This window comes from Podarcis erhardii (assembly GCF_964252035.2).
Source record: "Podarcis erhardii genome assembly, chromosome: 13".
In the NCBI taxonomy this organism is placed as follows: Eukaryota; Metazoa; Chordata; class Lepidosauria; order Squamata; family Lacertidae; genus Podarcis; species Podarcis erhardii.
The window spans coordinates 7,562,669-7,586,765 of NC_138502.1; the positions used below are offsets into that span (position 1 = coordinate 7,562,669).

The window sequence follows — 24,097 nt, forward strand, 5'->3', positions numbered from 1 at the left end:
ACACATTTTAAAATGGCATTTTCTTCATATCTTTACAGGCAGAAGAGAGGAAACACAACTGGTAAGTTCAGTACTTAGTGGACTGTATCCAATATTAATTATACTCAGACTCGCCTCATGCGATTAATGAGCATGACTAAGCAAGGTCCTTTAATTTCAACAGGTCTACTGTGAGTAAAATTTGTTAGGCTACAGCTTAATGTTTCCCTCCTGCAGCCTCTGACCTGTCACACTGCAGACTAATACAGAACTATTTATGTATTTATTATTCAGGGTATTTCTATGCCATCCCACAACTAAGGTTATCTGGGCAGTGTACATAAAAAATAAATTATGTAGGTCAATCAATCCATAGATAATAGAGCACAGTAAAATTAAACACAAGCTAGCCTTTAAAATACTAAAGCTGGAAACTCAAAATCCTTTTTAAAAAATGAACCCTAGATACGTTTATATCCCTCTCTCATAAAAGTAGAACATCTATTATAACCCCATTAGATGGGGACATCTAATAGAGAAGACAAAACAAAGTCCTTGTTCATTCCTCCCCACTCTTTTCTCTATACTTCTGTATCGAAGTATCATCTGTGCTTGAGATATTTATCTCCTGAGTACATTGAGTTAAGTGCATTTACTTAACGAGTACACATTGAAATCAGTTTATGTTTTTTAGGTACCTCCCAAATGTACAAAAACAACCAAACCACAAGCAAAGTCAATGAATTCATCTTGCTGGGCTTCTCGGTAGACTGGCAGGTGGATATCGTTTTCTTTGTGGTGCTCCTTTTGGTCTACATGTTGACCATCACTGGCAACGTGGTCATCATTACTGCAATATGGGTTGACCGCCGACTCCACAGCCCCATGTATTTCTTTCTATGTAACCTGTCCTTCCTGGATGCCATGGTGGCCACAGCCATTGCTCCCAAGATGATGAAGGACTTTTTATCAAAGAAGAAGGCCATATCTGTATCTGGCTGTATCGCTCAGTGTTATTTCTACTTCTTTCTTGGCACCACTGAATTCATCCTCTTGGCTGTCATGTCCTTGGACAGGTATGTTGCTATCTGCAATCCACTCCGCTATTCCGTCATAATGAATATACGCTTGACAATGCAGCTAATGCTTCTCTCCTGGTTTGGGGGCTTCTTTTCAGTCCTTTCGCCAATCATCATTATTTCTAAGCTACCTTTTTGTGGTCCTAACATAATTGACCACTTCTTCTGTGACATTGAGCCATTGATAAGACTTTCCTGTGCTGACACTGCCCTCCTGGAGATGATTGAGTTCTCCCTTTCGACCATTGTGCTCTTGAGCTCTCTGATGCTGACAGTGGTATCCTACCTGTATATCATCACCACCATCCTCCGCATCCCATCTACGACAGGTAGGAAAAAGGCGTTCTCCACTTGTGCTTCCCATATCACGGTGGCCTCTGTCTTCTATGGAAGTGCTATCTTTATGTACATCGTGCCCAACAAAGGCTTTTCCTTTGGCCTCAAGAAAGCTGTGACCCTCCAGACCTGTATTGTCACCCACTTGCTCAATCCATTCATCTATACCCTGAGGAATCAGCAGGTCAAGGAGGTGCTGAAAGACACCGTGTCCAGACTCCCATGCACCACAAAGAAGCTGAAGACAAGCTTTCCAAGGAAGGAAGGGTAATCATCGGTGCCGGATACAACTTAGGACCCCACTCTCTTGGGGGGCCACCAAAATTCACTATTTGATGGGAAGTTTTGCTTCTACACATGACTCTGGCTAAACCATTTTAAGCCAAGACATTCCTTCATCACCCTAGAATGTTCAGTCCACATTGAGTTCATGAGACATTGCATCCTGACCTGTTCTTAGTGCTTGGTTGACCACATCTACGGATGAATGCTATATATTAATCACTAGTAATAGTTTAAGTCTTGCTATATCAATCACTAGTAATAGTTTAATAAGGAGGTTTTCACACCTGTCCAATTCTGTGTTCCCTTTCCCAACCTTTAATCTGATTAATGATTAATGATGATTAATGCCTATATGCAACCTTTGCATTGTTTGCATTGTATTTGTGTTGACCAATCAGCAACAAGCACATATGTGGCAATGCTGTAATATTCAATAAAAGGGACTCCCTGAGACATGCTCGAGAGATGCCTCCCATATGACACTTGCCATTCGTCTGTCGTTTATTTCAACCCAACAACTATTAATATACTTCTTCTGAATTGTATTTCAGTTCAAAAATTACTTTGATAAAATACATATTTTGTCATGTGCAAATGGCTTTAGATACCTATTGTTGTTTAGTCGTTTAGTCGTGTCTGACTTTTCATGAACCCATGGACCAGAGCATGCTAGGCACTTCTGTCCTCCACTGCCTCCCGCAGTTTGGTCAGACTCATGTTTGTGGCTTCAAGAACACTGTCCAACCATCTCGTCCTCTGTCGTCCCCTTCTCCTTGTGCCCTCCATCTTTCCCAACATCAGGGTCTTTTCCAGGGAGTCTTCTCTTCTCATGAGGTGGCCAAAGTATTGGAGCCTCAGCTTCATGATCTGTCCTTCCAGCGACCACTCAGGGCTGATTTCCTTAAGAATGGATGCGTTCGATCTTCTTGCAGTCCATGGGACTCTCAAGAGTTTCCTCCAGCACCACAATTCAAAAGCATCAATTCTTCGGCGATCAGCCTTCTTTATGGTCCAGCTCTCACTTCCATACATCACTACTGGGAAAACCATGGCTTTAACTATACGGACCTTTGTTGGCAAGGTGATGTCTCTGCTTTTTAAGATGCTGTCTAGGTTTGCCATCGCCTTTCTCTCAAGGAGCAGGCGTCTTTTAATTTCATGACTGCTGTCACCATCTGCAGTGATCATGGAGCCCAAGAAAGTAAAATCTCTCACTGCCTCCATTTCTTCCCCTTCTATTTGCCAGGAGGTGATGGGCCCAGTGGCTATGATCTTCGTTTTTTTGATGTTGAGCTTCAGACCATATTTTGCGCTCTCCTCTTTCACCCTCATTAAAAGGTTCTTTAATTCCTCTTCACTTTCTGCCATCAAGGTTGTATCATCTGCATATCTGAGGTTGTTGATATTTCTTCCGGCGATCTTAATTCCGGCTTGGGATTCATCCAGCCCAACCTTTAGCATGATGAGTTCTGCATACAAGTTAAATAAGCAGGGAGACAATATACAGCCTTGCCGTACTCCTTTCCCAATTTTGAACCAATCAGTTGTTCCATATCCAGTTCTAACTGTAGCTTCTTGTCCCACATAGAGATTTCTCAGGAGACAGATGAGGTGATCAGGCACTCCCATTTCTTTAAGAACTTGCCATAATTTGCTGTGGTCGAAACAGTCAAAGGCTTTTGCATAGTCAATGAAGCAGAAGTAGATGTCTTTCTGGGACTCTCTAGCTTTCTTCATAATCCAGCGCATGTTTGCAATTTGGTCTCTGGTTCCTCTGCCCCTTCGAAATCCAGCTTGCACTTCTGGGAGTTCTCGGTCCACATACTGCTTAAGCCTGCCTTGTAGAATTTTAAGCATTACCTTGCTAGCGTGTGAAATGAGTGCAATTGTGCGGTAGTTGGAGCATTCTTTGACACTGCCCTTCTTGGGGATTGGGATGTAGACTGATCTTCTCCAATCCTCTGGCCACTGCTGAGTTTTCCAAATTTGCTGGCATATTTTCCAAATTTGCTGGCCCTTCATTGATCACTGCCTTGCCGTGGCGAAGGGGCTTGAATAACTCAGAGAAGCTATGAGCTATGCCATGCAGGGCCACCCAAGATGGACAGGTCATAGTGGAGAGTTTTGACCAAAGGTGATCCACCTGGAGCAGGAACCGGCAAGCCACTCCAGTATCCCTGCCAAGAAAACTCCATGGACATAGATATCTATTAGGTCCATAAATTACCATATAGCATATATTCAACACACAAAAACAGCGACAATTTGTTGTTGACAAAGGACAGCTGGACATATAAAGGGGCCCATTACCTTCAGTAGCTTAGGGCCTCATCAAACCTAATTCCAGCCATGATAACCATCGCTGTTCAGTGGAGGATGAAAGAGACAACACTGAGACATTGGAGACAGCATCCTCCTTCTGCCCAATAGCCTACTAGAACCCATGTATCCTTCTTTCCTTCCTTCTTTTTCCCTGTTACATTCCTGAGTTTGAAAAACATATTGAAACTTTCCTTACATCCAGGAAACATAGGAACTTTTAAAACATTCCCATTGTCAGGAGCTCGTCCTAGTCTCGAGTTGGACCCTGGCAGAGACACATGCCTGACTGGCATGTTCCCTCCCTCCTGGTCGATCGTTCGGGAGCTTCAAAGGCTTTCTTCTGCCTGAACATCACAGCGACCGATGCCTACAGACATCGGCATGCTTAGGGATCTGCAGATTCTTCACAGCTTCCGTAACAGAGCTCAGCAACTCAGCATTTTGGCTAATCTACTTTATTTTAAGTACATATAAACACACACAGAGCACTGCAACATGGCTCCCTCTCTCTCTAGCATCAGTCATTTCTATTATTGGCTAATTTGATTAATTTTGCATGCTATAAAAGCCGTTCTAAAATATTTATGTGTTGCCTATATTGAAGATTGCAGGGCTAGGGAGTGGGGTGGAATAAGATCATAGTTGAGAAGTGTCATGAGGGGGAAAAAATCACTTCCGAAGGTCCATTTTCCAGGTGGGGAATTTACCAAAAATAAAAAGACATACACAATTTCAAAGGAAAAACCCCAGAAGATTAGAGCATCTTTAATACCAGTGCTACAGGATCAATCTTACAGGAAAGAAAGGTAGATTCATGGTACGAATACACACAGGGTTTATACAATGGTACCTTGGGTTACAGATGCTTAAGATTACAGACGCTTCAGGTTACAGACTCCACTAACCCAGAAATAGTACCTTGGGTTAAGAACTTTGCTTCAGGATGAGTGGCGGCGGCACGGCGGCAGCAGGAGGCCCCATTAGCTAAAGTGGTACCTCATGTTAAGAACAGTTTCAGGTTAAGAATGGACCTTCAGAGCAAATTAAATTCTTAACCAGAGGTACCACTGTATATATGTTTTCTGCTGCCAGGGAAGTTCCCTGGCTTTATTTACATATTAATATCTAAAACAATCAACTCCCATTACTTTACAAAGAAACACATCTAGGAACATTTGTAAGATCAATTACCAAAGGGATATGTGAAGAGCATTTGAATTTCCTAGCTGATTGATTCAGCCTCTTGCAGGGCCAGATTTAGGTTTGATGAGGCCCTAAGCTACTAAAGGTAATGGGGCCCTTTATATGTCCAGCTGTCCTTTGTCAACAACAAATTGTCACTGTTGTTTGTGTTGAATAGTATATGGTAATTTATGGACCTAGTATGTATCTAAAGCCATTTGCACATAACAAAATACGTATTTTATGAAAGTAATTGTTGAACTGAAATACAATTAAGAAGTATATTAATAGTGATTTATTTATTTTTGGCAGGCCCAAAGAGAGTGGGGCCCTAAGCTATAGTTCATTTAGTTTATACATAAATCCGGCACTGGCCTCCTGCCAACTTTGCATAACCCTTCCTGCCAATAAGATTCAACATATATTCTGGCATCCTTAAACTGGGAAACATTAGGTGATCTTCTGACAGGTTTAACATAATCAATTTTAGCTGTACTGCTGTGCTGAAGTTTTACATGGGTTTCCCTTGCCATCCCTCAAGGCATTTAAATAAAGTTCTAAGCTTCTTGTGCCTGTGTGTGTGTGTGTGTGTGTGTTTAACTTTTTAAAAAAACATAGCTGCTGCCTTGTTTCCCTGGGGTGAGTTGCAAATGGGGAGTCTGGCTAGGGAAGCTCATTCTGATGCAACAGGGGAAAGTGGCTCTGAGAGAAGTCTTTGATGCTTTTCACCAAGCGGGAAGGAATGCCCATCTTTAAAAAGTCTTAACGCAAAGCTATTTGTTTCATCGTTTCTGGTCCCAGGTGTTGAAATTAGTCTCTTGAGCTTTAACCTTTAAGCTGGCTGTTAAACGTATTTTCACATCAGAAGTTATGTTTGGCTGATGCTCTCCCCAATCATACTGGGTTCTTGTGAAATGTGATACACTGTCTAAATCCAGCTCTCAGGGCATCCTGGACCTGTCTGTTCCTCAGGCAGTAAATGAATGGATTCAGGAGAGGAGACACGACAGTGTTCAGAAAGGCCACCCCTTTGTTGAAGTCTAATTCACTGGTGCCTTTTGGTTTTATGTACATGAAAATGCAACTACCGTAAGTGATGGAGATCACTATGATGTGAGAAGCACAAGTAGAGAAAGACTTTTTCCTCCCTATTGTAGATGGGATGTGTATGATGGTGGAAATAATATTGATATAGGATGCAATGTTTATAGCCAAGGTCCCGAGGAGAGAAAGAACAGCAATGAGGAGAACCATGAGTTCCAGAAGACTTGTATCTGTGCATGCCAGTTTAATCAGAGGCCCAATGTCACAGAAAAAATGGTCCATGGCATTTGGACCACAAAAGGGCATTTGAAATAATGTAATTGCTGGAGCCATGATAAGCAAAAATCCCCCAGCCCAAGAGCAGAGCACCATCAATGAGCAGGTTCGGCCATTCATTATGGTTGAGTAGTGAAGAGGGTTGCGGATAGCCACATATCTGTCAATGGACATGACCGCCAGCAGAGCAAACTCTGTGGTTCCCACAACCAGGTATAGATACATCTGCATGAAACAACCAGGTAGAGAGATAGTTCGTTGGCCATTGACCAGGTTGGCCAAAGTTTTGGGGAGGACGGTGCTGGTGAGCCCTATCTCCAAGACTGCAAAGTGTCGCAGAAAGAAGTACATTGGGGTGTTCAGACTGTGATTCACGAGTGTAACTCTAATAATCACTATATTCCATATTATTGTCAAAAGATACATGCCCAGCAGGAGGCTAAAAAGCAATATTTCAACTTGTTGGTTATCTGTTAAACCCCAAAGTATGAATCCACTGACCATGGTGCTGTTCCTCATTGTTAACATGTTCCTAGAAGTAAACAGAAGAGGTATCCAGAGTCAATATTCATTATTTATAAACCACTGTAAATATGGGTTTCTATTCAACTTTATTCTTTTATTTGTTTTCTTTCACCATTAAGTTTTAGCAGTACCATTGCTAGGAGATGGGAAAGGTGATTTGCTGGAAACTGACCCAGGGCAATCTCTGGATCAGGTGCCAACTCATGCCCATCCTTGCTTAACCTCTAGAACCTTGTAACCACAATTGTTCTCTCTCTCTCTCTCTCTCTCTCTCTCTCTCTCTCTCTCTCTCTCTCTCTCTCTCTTCTGATGTCAGCTTCTCATGTTCTTTGTCCAGAAAATCCAAATCAGTACATCTCTCTGATGTTATTGAGGTTGTCCATGATCTGTCCTGTCTTGTCTATTTTGGTAGCAAGAGACACATTGTGTAGGTGCAGTAATGCTACTTTTAAACAGTGCTGCAAATATTTTTATGCACCATGCCCTTCATGATCATATGTATCATGTGCTTTATATACTTCCAAATATAAAATGGGACTTTATGCAAAATTCAATAAAAAATATTTTCAGCCATTTTTGTTTGTTTGTTAGGTTAGGACTGCAATTTTTTAAATAGCTGTGTTCTGTTTTCTGATCCTTTCTTTATTAGTACTTCCGTATGTGTGTCACTAGGTCTTGTGGACACAATGAGACCATCTAGAACATTGAACACAGCCAGTACACAATACAGTGCAATATTAAGAACATCAGTGTAGTACAGACTTTAAAAGAACAACAACCTGGAGGACAAATGGTTTAGGTGGCTAGCAACCTGCCTGAAATTCAGCAGGGTTAATCCCCTCTCCAGGGACCATCAGGTCTCCAGATTTCATGCACTGATGTGAACAAACACAAAAGGTATTTCAGTCAGGGGCTTTCAAGACAAGGGTCTCTCTCAGTTCTGTGAGGTGGGCTGGAAGGGAGAGGGAGAGATTTGAGGAGTGGGCTTAAAAGGAACTCTGATGGGCAGGTGGAAGGGATAATGAAATGCCTGGGCTACATAGGTTGGGGAAAAGATCAGGAAACAGGGTTTGGCTGAAAATAAATTTAATAGGGGTTAGGTCCAGATATTCTGAACCATGCCAGGTATAACTGAGGGGAGTTGGACAATAATTGTTTCTAAACGTCTAGCCTATTTCATTATTATTTTTACCTGAGGGTTCCCATTCAGATTTTGAGTGAACCAGCATGGCTTCATGTTTAAAAAGGCAGATTAATACCTAGGATAGGAGGCTTCAAATTTCTACTCAGCCTTGAAGCCTTGGGTGACCTTAGGCCAATCACTGACTCTCAGCCTAACCTACCTCACAGGCAGTGCTATTTTGCTAGAAAAAGAGGTGTTGGAACTCACCATGAATGCCTCCCTTGTCCTCTTAGAATGGCAATGGCACCCACCTGAGAGGTGATAGAACCAAGTTCCTGCGAGTTCAGGCTGAAAAAAAGGCCTACTCACTGGGTTCTTGTGAGGATAAAATGAGAGCGGAGAAGCACCATGTGTGTCATCTTGAGCTGCTTGCAGGAGAGATGGCCTATAATTATAATGATTACTTATTTAATTAAACATTTTGCCTCATGTTTTCAGCCTTGGTAATCTCAGACCAAGCCATGTATAATCATTGTGAATGGATTTCCCACAAAAGGACAAGTTGATTCCTCAGTTTCATCTCCCTGATTGAGCTGCCTTTGCTAAGGGCAGAAATTGGTCTAAGCCAAGGGTTGGGAACTTCAGTTTTAAATGCAGAACTCCAGGCCCCTCTATCAAGTCCTCAACACTCTCACCATCCTCACATCCATTCCCTTGGCCACATCCTCACTGCCCCTGCTTCACAATCACCCACGAGTAACTTTTCCTGCCTGGGATGCAAGTTTGAGCTCTGATAATGCATCTTCCTTGCCTGGATTGAAGATGGACAGAAGTGTGTGTGTGTGTGTGTGTGTGTGTGTGTGTGTGTGGAGACTAGCCTACTATGCAAAGGTATAAATTATTTTAATTGTTCTACCAGCTTTTGTGTATGGTCTCACCAGCTATAGGTATGTGACCTCGGAAAGTTGCCCAAAATGTACTGTGGCCCTCATACTTAAATAAGGCTGATGGCTCCTCTGGTCCAGCATCCTGTTCTCACAGTGACCACTCAGATACCTCTGGAAAACCCACAAACTGGATCCAAGCACAAGAGCATTCTCCCCCTCATGTGGTTCTCAGCCACTAGCATTCAGAAGTCTTACTGCCTCCAGTCATGTACCTTTAAGCCAGGACTGAGAAAGTATCTTGAGTTTAAAGAAACATATACAATTTCAGACTTCATCCTTTTGGACTAGTGCTTTCCACATTGAAGAAAAGTATATATGAATCTGAGCACAGTGGTGGATTAGAGGACACACAATTTCACAATATATTTTCACCACACCAAACACATCAAGAGGTGTATTTCACATGCATAGTGTATTATTGTCACTACATTGTATCCAATCAAGTTGTCCCAATGGTGGAAGTACTTCTGCCCTCACGACAGGATTTCCTCTCTCTGCACCTGTCCAATTCTGATCTAGAGGGATTGGGGAGCCCACAGAACAGATTTAGGAAAGCAGGAGGGTGGACAGAGCAAGTAGACAAACCCTGGTGCAGAGACAGAAATGCTTAGGCTAATGGGATGGCTTTATTGGATCCAGCTCCAAACTGTGATATTGTATCTCCTCCCTTTCCTGTCTTGTGGAGGCTAACAACTAAAAATGTGTCAGTCCAGCAAAATTAAAACCACCATACAAAGGAAAATACAGTGTAGCATACAATTTCCCCGCCAGCGATTTCTATATCCTCCATTCTTTCTAAAATATTTTTTTCCACTTCTTTACATCACAAACCAACAAGCTCTGCAAATTTTATGCCATGTGTTTATCCATCTCTTTGCTACCATGAAGAATCCTACAGCATGCAATGTTACCCATTCAGGTCCTTGTTCAGCTTGCACGAGAGCTATTCACTCTCTGAAGCTTAAAGAGGCAACCACTCGTCATAGGCAATGGTGCAGCTTATTGTTCCTAAGCCAGAATTTAGCATGAGCGATAATAGCTCTCACTTTATTAGGATACACCAGAGACATGAGCTTTGATTCCCACTACAACAAACTAACCTGGAAGAATACTTGTGTATGGGGCTCGGCTACAGAACTGCTGCAGTTTCTTGTCCCCAAGCCAAGTTATTCATGCTACACCAAGAACCTTGCTTTGCTTCCCAGAAGAGCAAAAAGAAAGAAAAATCTGGTGCAAGAGGCTCATATCATACTACCACAAACTAGTTTGTGAAGTTCACAGTCTGTTCTGGGATCAAGAGTTGTAATCACTTTGCTCCTCCCTGGCTTCTTTCTTCTTTGAATTTTGATGTTGAATTTTGGCTGGGATATTCTTTGTATATTTCGCTGAAGATTCACTGAATTTTTATTTTGATTACATTTCTTTCCCATGTTTCTTCCAAGGAGCTTGAAACTGTATACATAGTTCTAACCCAGAGCTTTTCATGTTGGTGACACACTTTTTAAGACATGCATCATTTTGTGACACAGTAATTCAGTTTTGAGGGACGCAGGTGGCGCTGTGGGTTAAACCAAGGTCAGCGGTTCAAATCCCCACGACGGGGTGAGCTCCCGTTGCTTGGTCCCTGCTCCTGCCAACCTAACAGTTCGAAAGCACATCAAAGTGCAAGTAGATAAATAGGTACTGCTCTGGCGGGAAGGTAAACGGCATTTCCATGCGCTGCTCTGGTTTGCCAGAAGTGGCTTAGTCATGCTGGCCACATGACTCGGAAGTTGTACGCCGGCTCCCTCAGCCAATAAAGTGAGATGAACACCGCAACCCCAGAGTCATCTGCAACTGGACCTAATGGTCAGGGGTCCCTTTACCTTTTAATTCAGTTTTACTAGCAAACTGAAGGTTAACTAACACCTTTCCAGTCCCGGGAGGAGTGCAGGGAGCCCTTGCAGTATATACTGTAGCCGACAGACTAACATGTTGTGACACATAGTTTGGAAAGCACTGTTCTAACCTTTCCCTCACAACAACTCTACGGGGTGAGATGGGCTGAGATGAACTGACTATTCCAAGGAATCCAGTGAGTTTCATGGCGCAGAGGTGATTTGAACCCTGGACACTCTAACCACTATATCACACCTTAAACCATAGCTGTAATTTACAGTCAAAGAATTATTCTGCATATCTGATGCCTGACTGCATTTGACAGCTGCCATGGAACAATAATTTACACTATACAATAATTTACAGCCAGTAAAGAGCTGACAAGAGACCTTCATTCCTCAATGATTGCTCCCCAGAAGTTGTATCTTTAAAATAGTTTGATGAAATTTGGTTGCATTTGTTCAGATTACTGTTCTGGAAATGGTTTATCCATTAATTCTGAAAAATCTAAAATTTAGTATTCGAAAGAAGCTTCTCCTGAGTTAAATGGGTACTGGATGGCCATAACCTTGAACTTCAGTTATCTAGAGCTCACATTCCATCATTCAAAACACCACTGGCAAACCTCCCTTCAAAAGGTGGAGATCACAAAGCTAGCCATACTCAGATTCTTTTTCACAAAGGCCGGCAAGTATGTTCCAGCAGCCTTAAGGGTTTTCAACGCAAAATCCATTTCCCAACTCCTGTATGCACCAAATGTCTGGCATAATGGGGACCTGCCTAAGCTAGATGGCTTTCAGGCAAAATTCCTACGATCTCTGCTACAGTTACCCAACTGTGTCCCCAACTCCATACTTCTGTTAGAAGCTTGTGAATGCCCAATTTCAGCTAGAGTGTGGTGGGCTGCCCTAAAACATTGGCTCAGGATTTCAGTGTTTGAACTAGGGAAGGGTTTGTATCAACATCTGGCCAAAGAGGAGTTTGTCAGCAAATGGCAGAAAACCATGGCTAGAAAAGCCACCTCTATTGGTCTGTCACCCCCCCCCCAACTTTATTACCTGGGTTATGAAGGCACCCTAAAGACGTTAATGCAAAGATTATGGGATAATACACAAGAGACTTGCTATCTCTTTTTTATTATTATTAATATTTTTATTAAGTACAAATTAGAAAACATACATATTCACAACAAAAGAAAATACAAAAGAAAAAGAAAATACATCTAACCAAGGAAAAAGAATTAGAGAATATTTTGTCTCTTTTCATATTTACAGTTATTTATACCTCTCTAAAATGCTATTCACAATAAAGCAGTGAAATGAAAGATAAAATATCAGAAAAAGAAAAATAGAACAAAGAAAGAATAAAGAAGTAAAAGAAAAAGATCATAAGTGAACATTTTTAAAAGTAGATAAGTACTCACAATACATAGCCGTTTCCCATCTATATTTATATTCAATTGTATAATTTCATCTTGTCCGTATCTACCTTAAATAAATTGTTGGGTTTTTTTTTAAAAAAAAGACCTCCACCACTTACCTCATGCGTTTTTAATAATCCATTCGTCAGAACCTCTATTCTTCATATTTTCCCTTTGGATTTCCTTAATGTCTCACTTTGTGTTTTTTATATTATGCACAAGATTATTCTAAACACAACCAGATTTTTGTAGCTGAGCCCTAGTTTTGTAAATAATCATTTAAGAACTCCCATTGCTTCATAACCATAGTTTTGGATTTTCTCCTTATTATATCCTTCAGTTTTGCTAATTCCAGGTACTCGCAAAGTTTCCCCAACCATTCTCAATCACACGCAGTCTGTAGTCCACGGGCAGTAGGAGTACAATATGGGCATATCTTTAAGTTAACACCTTACATTAAAAACCTGACAGTAACAAATTACCGAAGGTTATTCACCAAAGCCAGACTAAACGTTTTTCCTTCTGCAGTGTTGGATGGCAGGTTGAGAGGAGTTCCCTACCAGGACAGACTTTCCTCGTGTGCCCAAGACATCAATTCTATAAAACATATTTTGCTGCACTGTGTGAAATATGAGCAAGCCAGGGCTGAACAGATATTACCCTTGCTGGTACATTTCTCAGGAAAATCAGAGGCTCACTATGTCATGTTCCTATTGGAAAACCAGACAAGTGCTAGAACATTAGCAGTGGCAAAGTTTTTATCGGTGGTTGCAAGAACCAGTGATCCCTATCTTTAAGTCTGAACAAAATGCTTGTTTTACCTGGAGGTAGGCTGTCTGAATTGTGCATTGCTTTGTAACGATTTGTTGGGTCTCTGGACTGTAATAAAGATTGATGATGATGATGATGAGCTTGCTTCCTCCCAGACGACATACACACATTCCTCCCTAACATGGCCTTGAACATTGCTGTCTGACATCTGGCCCAAGTAATCAATAACTCAGCCTCACTGGTGCTGTGTGCAGAGGATGAAAATTAAACCCTATAATAGAGTGTGTGTGTGTGTGTGTGTGTGTGTGTGTGTGTGTGTGTGTGTGTGTAAATATATAATATACATTTCCCCACTCTCACACTCTCACAACCAGAATCAACTTCCACAGTCACTTATGGACACACCGTTAAGACCATCTTCATGGAAGACAATCTTACTCAGCTACCAGTGATCACCAAAGAATGTATAACTGGTAGTCTGCTGATTTCAGAACTTTATGCTCTCTGATGCCAAAATTGATTTGGCATTTATTTGACATTTTTCACACACTGTATTCACCTATAGATGGTGTCCCATCCTTGCAGTGTTACTGGGAGGCAAACCAAAGGCCTGATATTCATGTTCAAGCTGATGTAGGTCCTATTCCAAATCACCTTGGGGACTTGCGAAGTCCAATACACTGTCGAAATCCAGCTCTCAAGGCATTCTGGACCTGCCTGTTCCTCAGGCAGTAAATGAATGGATTCAGGAGGGGAGACACAACAGTGTTCAGGAGAGCCACCCCTTTGCTGAAGTCTAACGTACCAGTGCCTTTTGGTTTTATGTACATGAAAATGCAGCTGCCATAAGTGAGGGAGATCACTATGATGTGAGAAGCACAAGTAGAGAATGCCTTCTGCCTCCCTGTGGTCGAAGGGATGAGCATGATGGTTGATACAATGCGTATATAGGACACAATTGTTATGGCCAAGGTCCCAAGGACAGAGAGCAAAGCAATGAGGAAACTGAGGAGTTCAAATAAAGTCGTGTTTGCGCATGAAAGTTTCATCAGTGGCCCACTATCACAGAAAAAATGGTTGATGGTGTTTGGACCACAAAAGGGCATCTGAAAAAGGACAACTATTGGAACCATAATGAGTGACAAACCCCCTAGCCAAGAGCAGAGTACCAGCAGTGAACACAAGTGATCATTCATGATGGTTGGGTAGTGAAGAGGGTTGCAGATGGCCACATGCCTGTCAATGGACATAACTGTCAGCAGAAGGAACTCTGTGGTACCCAGGACAAAATACAGAAAGCACTGTGTGAAGCAAGCAGGTAAAGAGATGGTCTTCTGGCCAATGGCCATGTTGATCAATGTCTTAGGAATGACAGAGGTGGTGAATCCAATCTCCAGGACTGCAAAGTGTCGAAGGAAGAAATACATTGGGGTGCTGAGCTGTGGACTCACCCGAGTGATTATAATAATCACAGCATTCCCAGTTATTGTCAAAAGATACATGGGAAACAGAAGGGTGAAAAGCAAGATTTCAACTTGTCGGTTGTCCGTAAAGCCCCGAAGTATGAATTCTCTCACCATGGTGCTGTTCCTCATGTTGGGCACATTCCTACAACTAAAGTGAATAGAAATCATTCCTTAGTATCAATGTTTTATAAACTACAGGTATACTAAGCAAGTGTTGTTTTTCCTTTTCTGGCAGTCAAGTCCACAGTGCTGTGAATAATAAGGTGTGTTGTATACTTCACAGTCAGGTCCCAAGTAGAAAATGGTACATTAAAAAGGAATTTTATTTAATATTCCATAAACAGGAACACAAACATATTTGTGATGGAAATAAGGCAATAAATTCTTTTAATAAAATTCTCTCATTTTTGACACAGGATGCACATCATTTGGAATGCAGTTTTAAAGCACAGTTAAAATAATGGAATAAAATAAAACAAAACATACAATATCCCAGACGGTGATGTCTGTAGCCTCAGTGGTCTCTAGAAAGTTTTTTCTTCTTCTTTACCACATAAAACTCTGCAATCTAGGACATGCATTTCTTTGCAAAATGGAAACACCCTATGAGAAGCGATGGTACCCACTCTGTTCTTTAAGGGAGGCAGAACATGAGCTATTTGCTTCTTGGTTGCAACCTCTCCTAAGCAAGAATGCAGCTTCTTTTTCCTGAGGCAGCATTTAGCCTGAGAGATATTAGTTTGTTTTCCCACAACAGGGACATGAGCTTTGCTTCCCAGAGGAGCAGGAAAAAAACTGCTGAACATTTGATGTAAGAGGCTACTGTCATACTACTGCAAGCTTCGATGGAAGAGTCATGGTGCACAGGGCTTCTGTGTGGCTGCTTACTATCCTGGGGTTATGAGTTGAAACTACTGTGCTCCTTCCTCCCCCCCTTATTATATATCTACCCCCACCTTTCTTCCAAGGAACTAAAGGTGGTGCATATGGTTTTGTCTTCCTCACTTTTCACACAACAAGTCTGTCAGGTGAGGTAGGATGAAAGGCAGTGACTGGCCCATGAGCACCTGGTGAGTTTCATGGTTCCTCAACCCTGATTTCTGTCATTGAATAGCTCTTGACAATCAACACAGAATATCCAGTACTTGACATCATTAACTTGAAAGGCTACAAAACCCAACCCAATACTGAAAAGGCTACAAAACCCAACACTCTACCCAAAGCCAGGCAGTAAACAAATGGGTTCAGAAGGGGAGGCAAAACCATGTCAAGAAGAGAAACCCCCTTGGTAAATCCTAATTCACCCGTGCCTTTGGGTTTTATATAACTGGGAATGCAACTGCCGTAAGTGTTTGAGATCACGATGATGTGAGAAGCACAAGTGGAAAAAGTCTTCTGCCTCCTTGTGGTTGATGTGTATGATAGTGGAAATAATAATAAGGTAAAGGTAAAGGGGACGTGGGTGGCGCTGTGGGTTAAACCACAGAGCCTAGGACTTGCTGATCAGAAGGTCGACGGTTCGAATCCCCACGATGGGGTGAGTGCCCGTTGCTCGGTTCCTGCTCCTGCCAACCTAGCAGTTTGAAAACACATCAAAGTGCAAGTAGATAAATAGGTACTGCTCTGGCGGGTAGGTAAACGGCATTTCCGTGTGGTTCACCAGAAGCGGCTGAGTCATGCTGGCCACATGACCCAGAAGCTGTACACTGGCTCCCTCGGCCAATAAAGCGAGATGAATGCCGCAATCCCAGAGTCGGACACGACTGGACCTAATGGTCAGGGGTCCCGTTACCCTTTACGATTAAAGGTAAAGGACAGTTAAGTCCAGTAGCAGACGACTCTGGGGTTGCGGCGCTCATCTCGCTTTACAGGCCAAGGGAGCCGGCGTTTGTCCGCAGACAGTTTTCCAGGTCATGTGGCCAGCATGACTAAGCCGCTTCTGATGCAACAGAACACTGAAACCAGAAACCTGAAACTACAGAGCTTTGAGAAATTGAAACCTAAAGTCCGAGACTGGTTACATTATTACCAGATTAATGAAACCTTTAAGCAGGACAGGAAACTAGGATTTCAGAAGGAGAGGTCAAAGTTAGAAACAGAATTGCTAGAACCCAATACTAAGAATTTGTCTAGAATGTATAATTTGCTGCTAAAATGGAACACACAGGATGAAACGGTTAAATCAGCTATGATTAAGTGGGCACAAGATGTTGGTCATGATATTATGTTTGCTGACTGGGAGCAGTTATGGACCACAGGTATTAAATTTATGGCATGTAGTGCCTTGAAAGAGAATATAATGAAAATGATCTATAGGTGGTACATGACCCCAGTCAAGCTTGCAAAGATATATCATCTGCCCAATAACAACTGCTGGAAGTGTAATGAATGCGAAGGAACTTTTTATCATCTTTGGTGGACCTGCCCGAAGATTAAGGCCTACTGGGAAATGATCTATAATGAAATTAAGAAAATCCTTAAGTGGACATTTATAAAGAAACCAGAGGCTTTTCTCTTGGGCATGGTGGGCCAAATGGTTCCAAAGAAAGATAGAACATTCTTTATGTACGCAACAACAGCAGCAAGAATTCTTTTGGCGAAGTATTGGAAGACTAAAGAAGTACCTACTCTGGAAGAATGGCAGACCAAGGTGACTGAATTTATGGGACTGGCAGAGATGACCGGCAGAATCCGTGACCAGAAGAGAGAGACAGTGGAAGAAGACTGGAAAAAATTCAAAATCTATCTTAAAAATTGTTGTAAAATTTCGGAATGTTAAGATGTCAAGGGATTGGATATAAAGAATTACAGCTGTAAAAATTGAAATTTAAAAAAAGCCTTAAAGAGAATTAAATATAAAAAGGGATGAAGGATTGCTAAAAAAATTTAAAATAAGGATGCAGTGAAGGGGAGGTTTGGGGAAGTCGTGTTATGTTTGTCTGTTTTTTTGTTTATGTTGTAAAATTAATAAAAATTATTTTTTTTAAAAAAAAAAAGAACACTGAAACCAGAACAGTGCACGGAAACGGCGTTTACCTTCCCGCTGGAGTGATACCTATTTATCTACTTGCACTTTTTGGCATGCTTTCAAACTGCTAGGTTGGCAGGAGCTGGGACCGAACAATGGGAGCTCACCCCATTGCGGGGATTCGAACCACCGACCTTCTGATTGGCAAGCCCAAGAGGCTCAGAGATGAGTCAGGCTGGTGAAGAGGCACAGGTGTCTCCCCCTCCTGCTGCAACAAGTTCCCCTCCCAACTGGTCTCCCAGATCCAGGAAAGGCATGAAGAGGGCAGAGGAGATGTTAGCTTCATGCCAGCATAGTCTCAGGTTGCTTGGGTAAAACAATGGAGAAGAGGAGACTTAGGTGGGGAGATGGGGAGCTTCAGCAACTGCTTCATGGGGCAAGAGCTGCCAGAGATGAGTTGCTGTGCTCAGTAGGCCTGACACTCCTGTGCAGATCTTGTTTTTGCTTATAAAGAGTTAACTCCAACTTGCTCAGTGTGATTTACTCCTGGTATGGTCCTGTCAGATAGTGGCATTTTCCTAACCTCCTTTCCACCACATTTTGACAGCAGCTTTGCATTTTATCTCCAGTTTTGTTCACTGTTCTTTTCTTATTGTCATTAGAACTTCCATGTGTGGCTGTGGGTCTGTATGTGGGTCTGTATGTGGGTCTGTGTGAGTGCAGTTTACGCAGCCCAGTATATTATATGCTCAGTGTACAAACACTACAAATGCAGTGTGACATTACAAGTGCAGTTCTAAGTGTGTGTGTGTGTTTAGAATAACAAACTTGAAGATACCTGTCTATAATTTCATAGAATCATAAAATATGTACAATTGGAAGGACCCTAAGGGGCATCTAGCCCTACCCCTTGGAATGCAGGAATGCCATTCAGCCTCTGCTTAGAAACCTCCAATGAAGGAGAGTCCACCACCTTCAAAGGGAGTCCATTCTGCTATCTAACAGCTCTTAGTGTCAGAACGCTCTTCCTGCTGTTTAGTCAGAATCTCCTTTCTTCTAACTTGAAGCCAATGGCTTGAGTCCTAGCCTCCGGAGCTGGGGGGACGGGGACACACACACAATATTGCTCCATCTTCCATGTGACAGCCCTTAAGATATTGGAAGATGTCTATCATATCTCCTCTCTCCTCTTTTCTAGGCTAAATATACCCAACTCCTTCAACTGTTCCTCGTAAGGCTTGGTTTCCAGACCCTGGATCATTTTGGTTGCCCTCCTATGCACATGTTCCAGCTTGTCAATATCTGTGGCACCCAGAACTGGACACAGGACTCCAGGCATGGTCTGATCAAGGCAAAATTGAGTGTTACTATTACTTCCCTTGATCAGGACACTACACTTCTGTTGCTGTAGCCTAGGAGAGCATTACATTTTTTTTGCTGCTGCATCACATTGTTGACTCATATTAAACTTGTGGTCTACTAAGATCCTTAGATCCTTTTCACACATACTAATGGCAAGCCAGGTGTCCTCTTATATAGAAAATCATCCTCAACCACCAAATATACATTCATACATTTGACAGGTTGGACAAAATAACAGACATCCCAACCCTGGAGGTCCCTGCTAATGTCTCCCAAATGCCCCAGTCCTGCTCAGATAGAATGGAAATGAGTGAAATTTAATGGTGGTTACAGATCAGAGTTACATACTCTGAGCCAAGGGCATCTGTAGTCTATGGAACTATGTCAACCACTGCTTTGAAATATCCAGCACACTATTCGATTTGTGGGTTCTCATTCTGATCAATGGTTCATGAAGATTCATATTTTTGGAGGACAGCCATGGGTTCATACTAAAATGGTTTCGCTTGATCCTGGAAGATGAGGGTTCAAATTTCCACTCAACCATGAAACCCCTTGTGTGATATTGAGCCATTCATTGGCTCTCAGCCTAACCCTACCTCACAGGGTTGTTGTGATGGCAAAATGGGAGAGAGGAAAACCATGTGTGTCACCTTGGGCTCCCTGGAGGAAAAGTGAGATGTAAATATACAATGATTAATTACTTAATTAAACCCAACCATTAGAATCTCAGATCTAAGCACATCTCATCATCAGTAGAGCATAAGACTCTTAAACTCAGAGTTGTGGGTTCAAGCCCCACATTCGTCAAAAGATTCTTGTATTGCAGGGCTTGGACGAGATGACCTTCATGGTCCCTTGAAGCTCTACAATTCTATGAGTTCTAAGGTGTTTGCCACTAAAGGGCAAGTTTATTCCTCAGCTCTGATCATCCTGCTTGATTTGCCTTTGCTAAGGGCTGGAATTGTGCAAGTCGGGGGCACTCAGATTTGAGGGTCAGATGCAAAAAAGAAAACAATAAAAAAATTAGGAGCGCAAGATATGGAATACAGGTTTCAAGCCATCTACATTCACACTCAAAAGTCAGTTCTGAGCTAAATACACACCTCTTGCATTTCACATTAACCAGAGGATATTCACATTACTGTATTTTCTTCCCACCCCCAGTTTCTGGAAGTTTTGCATCTACTTTATTCCTCCTGTGGAATAAAAACAAGGTCTTAACTACACAAGAAGAGCCCTGATGAATCAGGCCAATGGCCCTCAATCGCAACTGGCAAAAATATTACTGCCTCCAACCATGCACATCTATTCCAGTAAAGTGTTTTACGTTTATAGAAGCAGATCAGGGATCTGCCCTATACAAGATCAGACTTTTTCTCCATCTAGCCCAGTGCTTTGCAAGTTGGAGGGCAATGGCCCTCAAAGCTCTTATCTGGGGGTCTTTAACGTCATCTGCTTCCTGATCCTTTTATTAGGAAGTGCTTACTATTGAATCTGGGGCTGCGGATGTAGGGAAATTCTGCAATCTAATTCATGGGGAATTATTGATCAGAGGACACACTTCTCTGAATTCTGCGATACATTTTCAGTTTAAAGCACAAGGTGGATATTTTGCACAGGCAGAAGTACTTGTCCTAGGAGTATAACTTTTTGGACTCCGCTTTTAACTTAAGAATTCTTATTCTCTCCCCTTCCTCTCTCATGAGCCTATGGAGGCTAGCAACTAAAAATGAAACATTCAAATAAAGTTAGAACCACAGTACAAAATACATTACAATACAGAATATAAATTTTCCAGTGAGTGGTGCCTATATCCTCCATGCTTTCAAGAAAACCCCCCCTTCCGTACCTCATAAAACAAGCCCTGTGCATGCATTTTATGTCATGCATTTCTCCACCTTCACTACAATGAAGAATCTTATGATATGCAATGGTACCCATTCTGTTCCTTAAGCAGATAGTGCAGATGTGATGCTTGAGGGTGGCCTTTTCTAGGCAGTAGTGATCCCCAAGCCTGCATTCACCACAAGATCGATTAGCTCTAATTTTGTCAGAATACACCAAGGAGGACTTTAGCTTTGCTTCCCAGAAGAGCATCTGATGCAAGAGGCTCACATCACATGACCACAAACTAGACCATAAGGGACAAGGTATGCCTATGTGACTACTATGTGGCTGATTATTATTCTGTGATCCAGAGTTGAAATCACTTTGCTCCTTCTCACCATCTCCTTTCTCCTCTGAGTTTTGATCTCGGATATTGGCTGGGATATCCCATGAAAATTTTGCCGAAGGTTCACTGGGCATTTATTTATATATTTATTGCCTTTCTGCCTCACCTTTCTTTCAAGGAGCTCAAGATGGTGCACATGGTTCTAACCATCCCAAATTGTCTTCCTAATAACCCTGTGAGGTGGAGCAGGCTGAGGTTAATTTTCTGTATCAGGGAACCCAGGGAATTTCATCGCTAAATGGGATTTGAACCCTGAACTTTCAGGTCCTAGTCCAACAGTCTAAACATTCTAACCACCACACCACGCCACAGGTGTGCTTTTTAGCCAATGAATTAGTTTGCATATCTGTTAGCTGCCATTTGATGCTGGACAGCGTTTGACAGCCACCATGGAACACTAGTTCATAATTTGTCTGAATATCAAAAAGGCTCAGTCTGAATTGTGCCAACTTGTGCTGAATCGGTATCTGATTGTTAGAGCTTCAAAACGCTCTACACTCAGGTAGACCTGAATCTGTCTGTAGCTGTTGTATGCGTACCACCACCATCCCATTCAGAGTAGCCAACCGGCAACCACATTTTGAGGAATATGTAAGCATTTGATGCCGCAAACCCCTTTGTAAAATTGAGGCAGTTTTCAAGCATCTTTTCAGTAGCAGAGCATCTGTTCTGGATACAGAAGGTACCAACTTCCTTATCTGGTAAGATTGGTCCATCCAGCTCAGTATTCTATACCGTGGTACCTCGGGTTACAGACGCTTCAGGTTACAGACGCATTAAGTTACAGACTCCGCTAACCCAGAAATAGTGCCTCGGGTTAAGAACTTTGCTTCAGGATGAGAACAGAAATCGTGCTGCGGCAGCGGGAGGCCCCATTAGCTAAAGTGGTACCTCAGATAAAGAACAGTTTCAGGTTAAGAACGGACCTCCAGAACGAATTAAGTTCTTAACCCGAGGTACCACTGTAATGAGTAGCAATGTACTGAGTAGCAATGAACCCTCTGGGATTTCAGGCAGGGGTTTCTCTTTCAGCCCAAACTGGAGATACCCGAGGTTGTAATTATGTATGAAACAGCAGCAGCCAGAATCCTGTACATGCAGAAATGGAAAGAAGAAGAACCAACCAAGGAGGAATGGCTTCAAAAGTTAATGGACTGTGTGGAAATGGCAAGATTGACAGCAAAAATAAGAGATAAAAGAGCTGAACTGTTCACAGAAGGGTGGAGACCCTTTGGGGAGTGTGGCAATCACACAGGGTCCCCAGACGTTTGATGGCCTATTGACCCTGTGCCACCACTGTAATTGCTTTCTTCGCTGCCACCAACCCGTTTCTCACGGGTACACACGGAGTCCAGTCAGTTGTTAACATTAACAAATAATCAAGTTTATTTTATAGGTATGAACAAGCTTATGGTTTCCGTTAATTTTTCTTGGCAGTTTCTTAATCTTAGTTCCTTAACTGTCCTATTTGTTCCTCACAACTTCAAACTGATTATCCCAACTAACTATCTGACTCCACCTAACAATTCCTCTCTCTCTCTCACACAACACAACTCGACCAACCCACTGCCTATTCCTCCCTCTTCCTTCTCCAACTCCCAACTCTCAACTGACTTTCACACAACTCCCACTCTCACTCTAACTCCCCCTATCAGTTTCCACTGGCCAATCACATCACACTCATTTTAACCCTTTCCTTATGATCCACGTAGGAGGCAAACGCTACAGGGAGTATTTGAAGAACTGTTACAGTCAAATTAAAATGAAGGCAGGGTTTGAATTATGAGCAGCAGGTAAAAGAGGATTGGGAAATAATCCATAATGAATTGGGGGGGGAAAATGTTTAAAAGTACTTTCCCCCCAAAAAACCCGGAGTGCTGGGGATAATTCAGACAGAAATTCCCAAGTGTAAAAAAAGGTTATTTATATAGGCCATACTACAGGCCATGTTTTGTTAGGCCAAAAATGGAAAACAAGTGAGGTTCCAACTAAAGATGAATGGCAACTTAAACTGATGGAATATATGCTGCTTATGGACCTAACATATGGAATGAGAGGACAAGAAGAACATTCATTTACAAAAGACTGGAAAATGTTTATTGAATATATGAGAGGAAATTGTGTACACTTGAAAACATGGGCAGCATTAAGATAAATTCAATAGTGTAAATATGTTTTGATGGATGTAATAATGGAATACTGAATGGTTTAGTTTATGTAAAATATGCAGGGATTTATGATATGCAAAATAAACCATGGAACGAGAAGAAGGGAAGTCATGGATATTTTAAGGTTGTTTAAATGAATATTCTAAATTATAAAACAAAATGAAGATAGATAAATAGATAGATAGATAGATAGATAGATAGATAGATAGATAGATAGACAGATGATTAGATAGATAGATAGATAGATGATAGATAGATAGATAGATAGATAGATAGATGATAGATAGATAGATAGATGATAGATAGATAGATTAGATAGATAGATAGATAGATAGATAGATGATAGATAGATAGATGATAGATAGATAGATAGATAGATAGATAGATAGATAGATAGATAGATAATAGATAGATAGATAGATAGAGACATGAATTATGAGCAGTGGAATGAAAACAATGATAAGTGAAATAGAGAATAATTGTATTAGATAAAAGTATGCTATATAAAGCAGTAGGTATAAGGTGGGAACAAAAACATGGAATTAAGGATGGGAAGTCAAAATTTTAAGAAAATATATATATTGAAATTTAAGTAAATTTGTAAATTTTGGGGGAAATCAGTAAAAAAAATGTCAAAAAGAGATGTCTGAGGTTGAACTTCAGACCTTCTTCATACAGAGCAAGTGCTCCACCCCTGAGTTAGGGCCCTTCTGTAATAAATACAGTACAG

The 24,097-nt window shown here is 41.7% G+C and overlaps 3 protein-coding genes across 3 annotated transcripts; 1 reads left to right on the forward strand and 2 right to left on the reverse strand.

Annotated features, from left to right (window-relative positions):
- Positions 1-684: 684 nt before the first annotated feature.
- LOC309328376 (olfactory receptor 6M1-like) lies at positions 685-1,665 on the forward strand (the record flags this gene model as incomplete). The annotated part of the gene is made up of 1 exon (XM_081838372.1): positions 685-1,665. The coding sequence occupies one exon, from the start codon at positions 685-687 to the stop codon at positions 1,663-1,665; it is 981 nt and encodes a 326-aa protein (XP_081694498.1).
- Positions 1,666-6,077: 4,412 nt separating this feature from the next.
- LOC309328377 (olfactory receptor 6C74-like) lies at positions 6,078-7,031 on the reverse strand (the record flags this gene model as incomplete). The annotated part of the gene is made up of 1 exon (XM_081838373.1): positions 6,078-7,031. One exon carries the CDS (start codon positions 7,029-7,031, stop codon positions 6,078-6,080), a length of 954 nt encoding a protein of 317 aa, XP_081694499.1.
- A 6,786-nt stretch (positions 7,032-13,817) lies between these two features.
- LOC309328378 (olfactory receptor 6E1-like) lies at positions 13,818-14,762 on the reverse strand (the record flags this gene model as incomplete). The annotated part of the gene is made up of 1 exon (XM_081838374.1): positions 13,818-14,762. One exon carries the CDS (start codon positions 14,760-14,762, stop codon positions 13,818-13,820), a length of 945 nt encoding a protein of 314 aa, XP_081694500.1.
- Between the last annotated feature and the right edge of the window lie 9,335 nt (positions 14,763-24,097).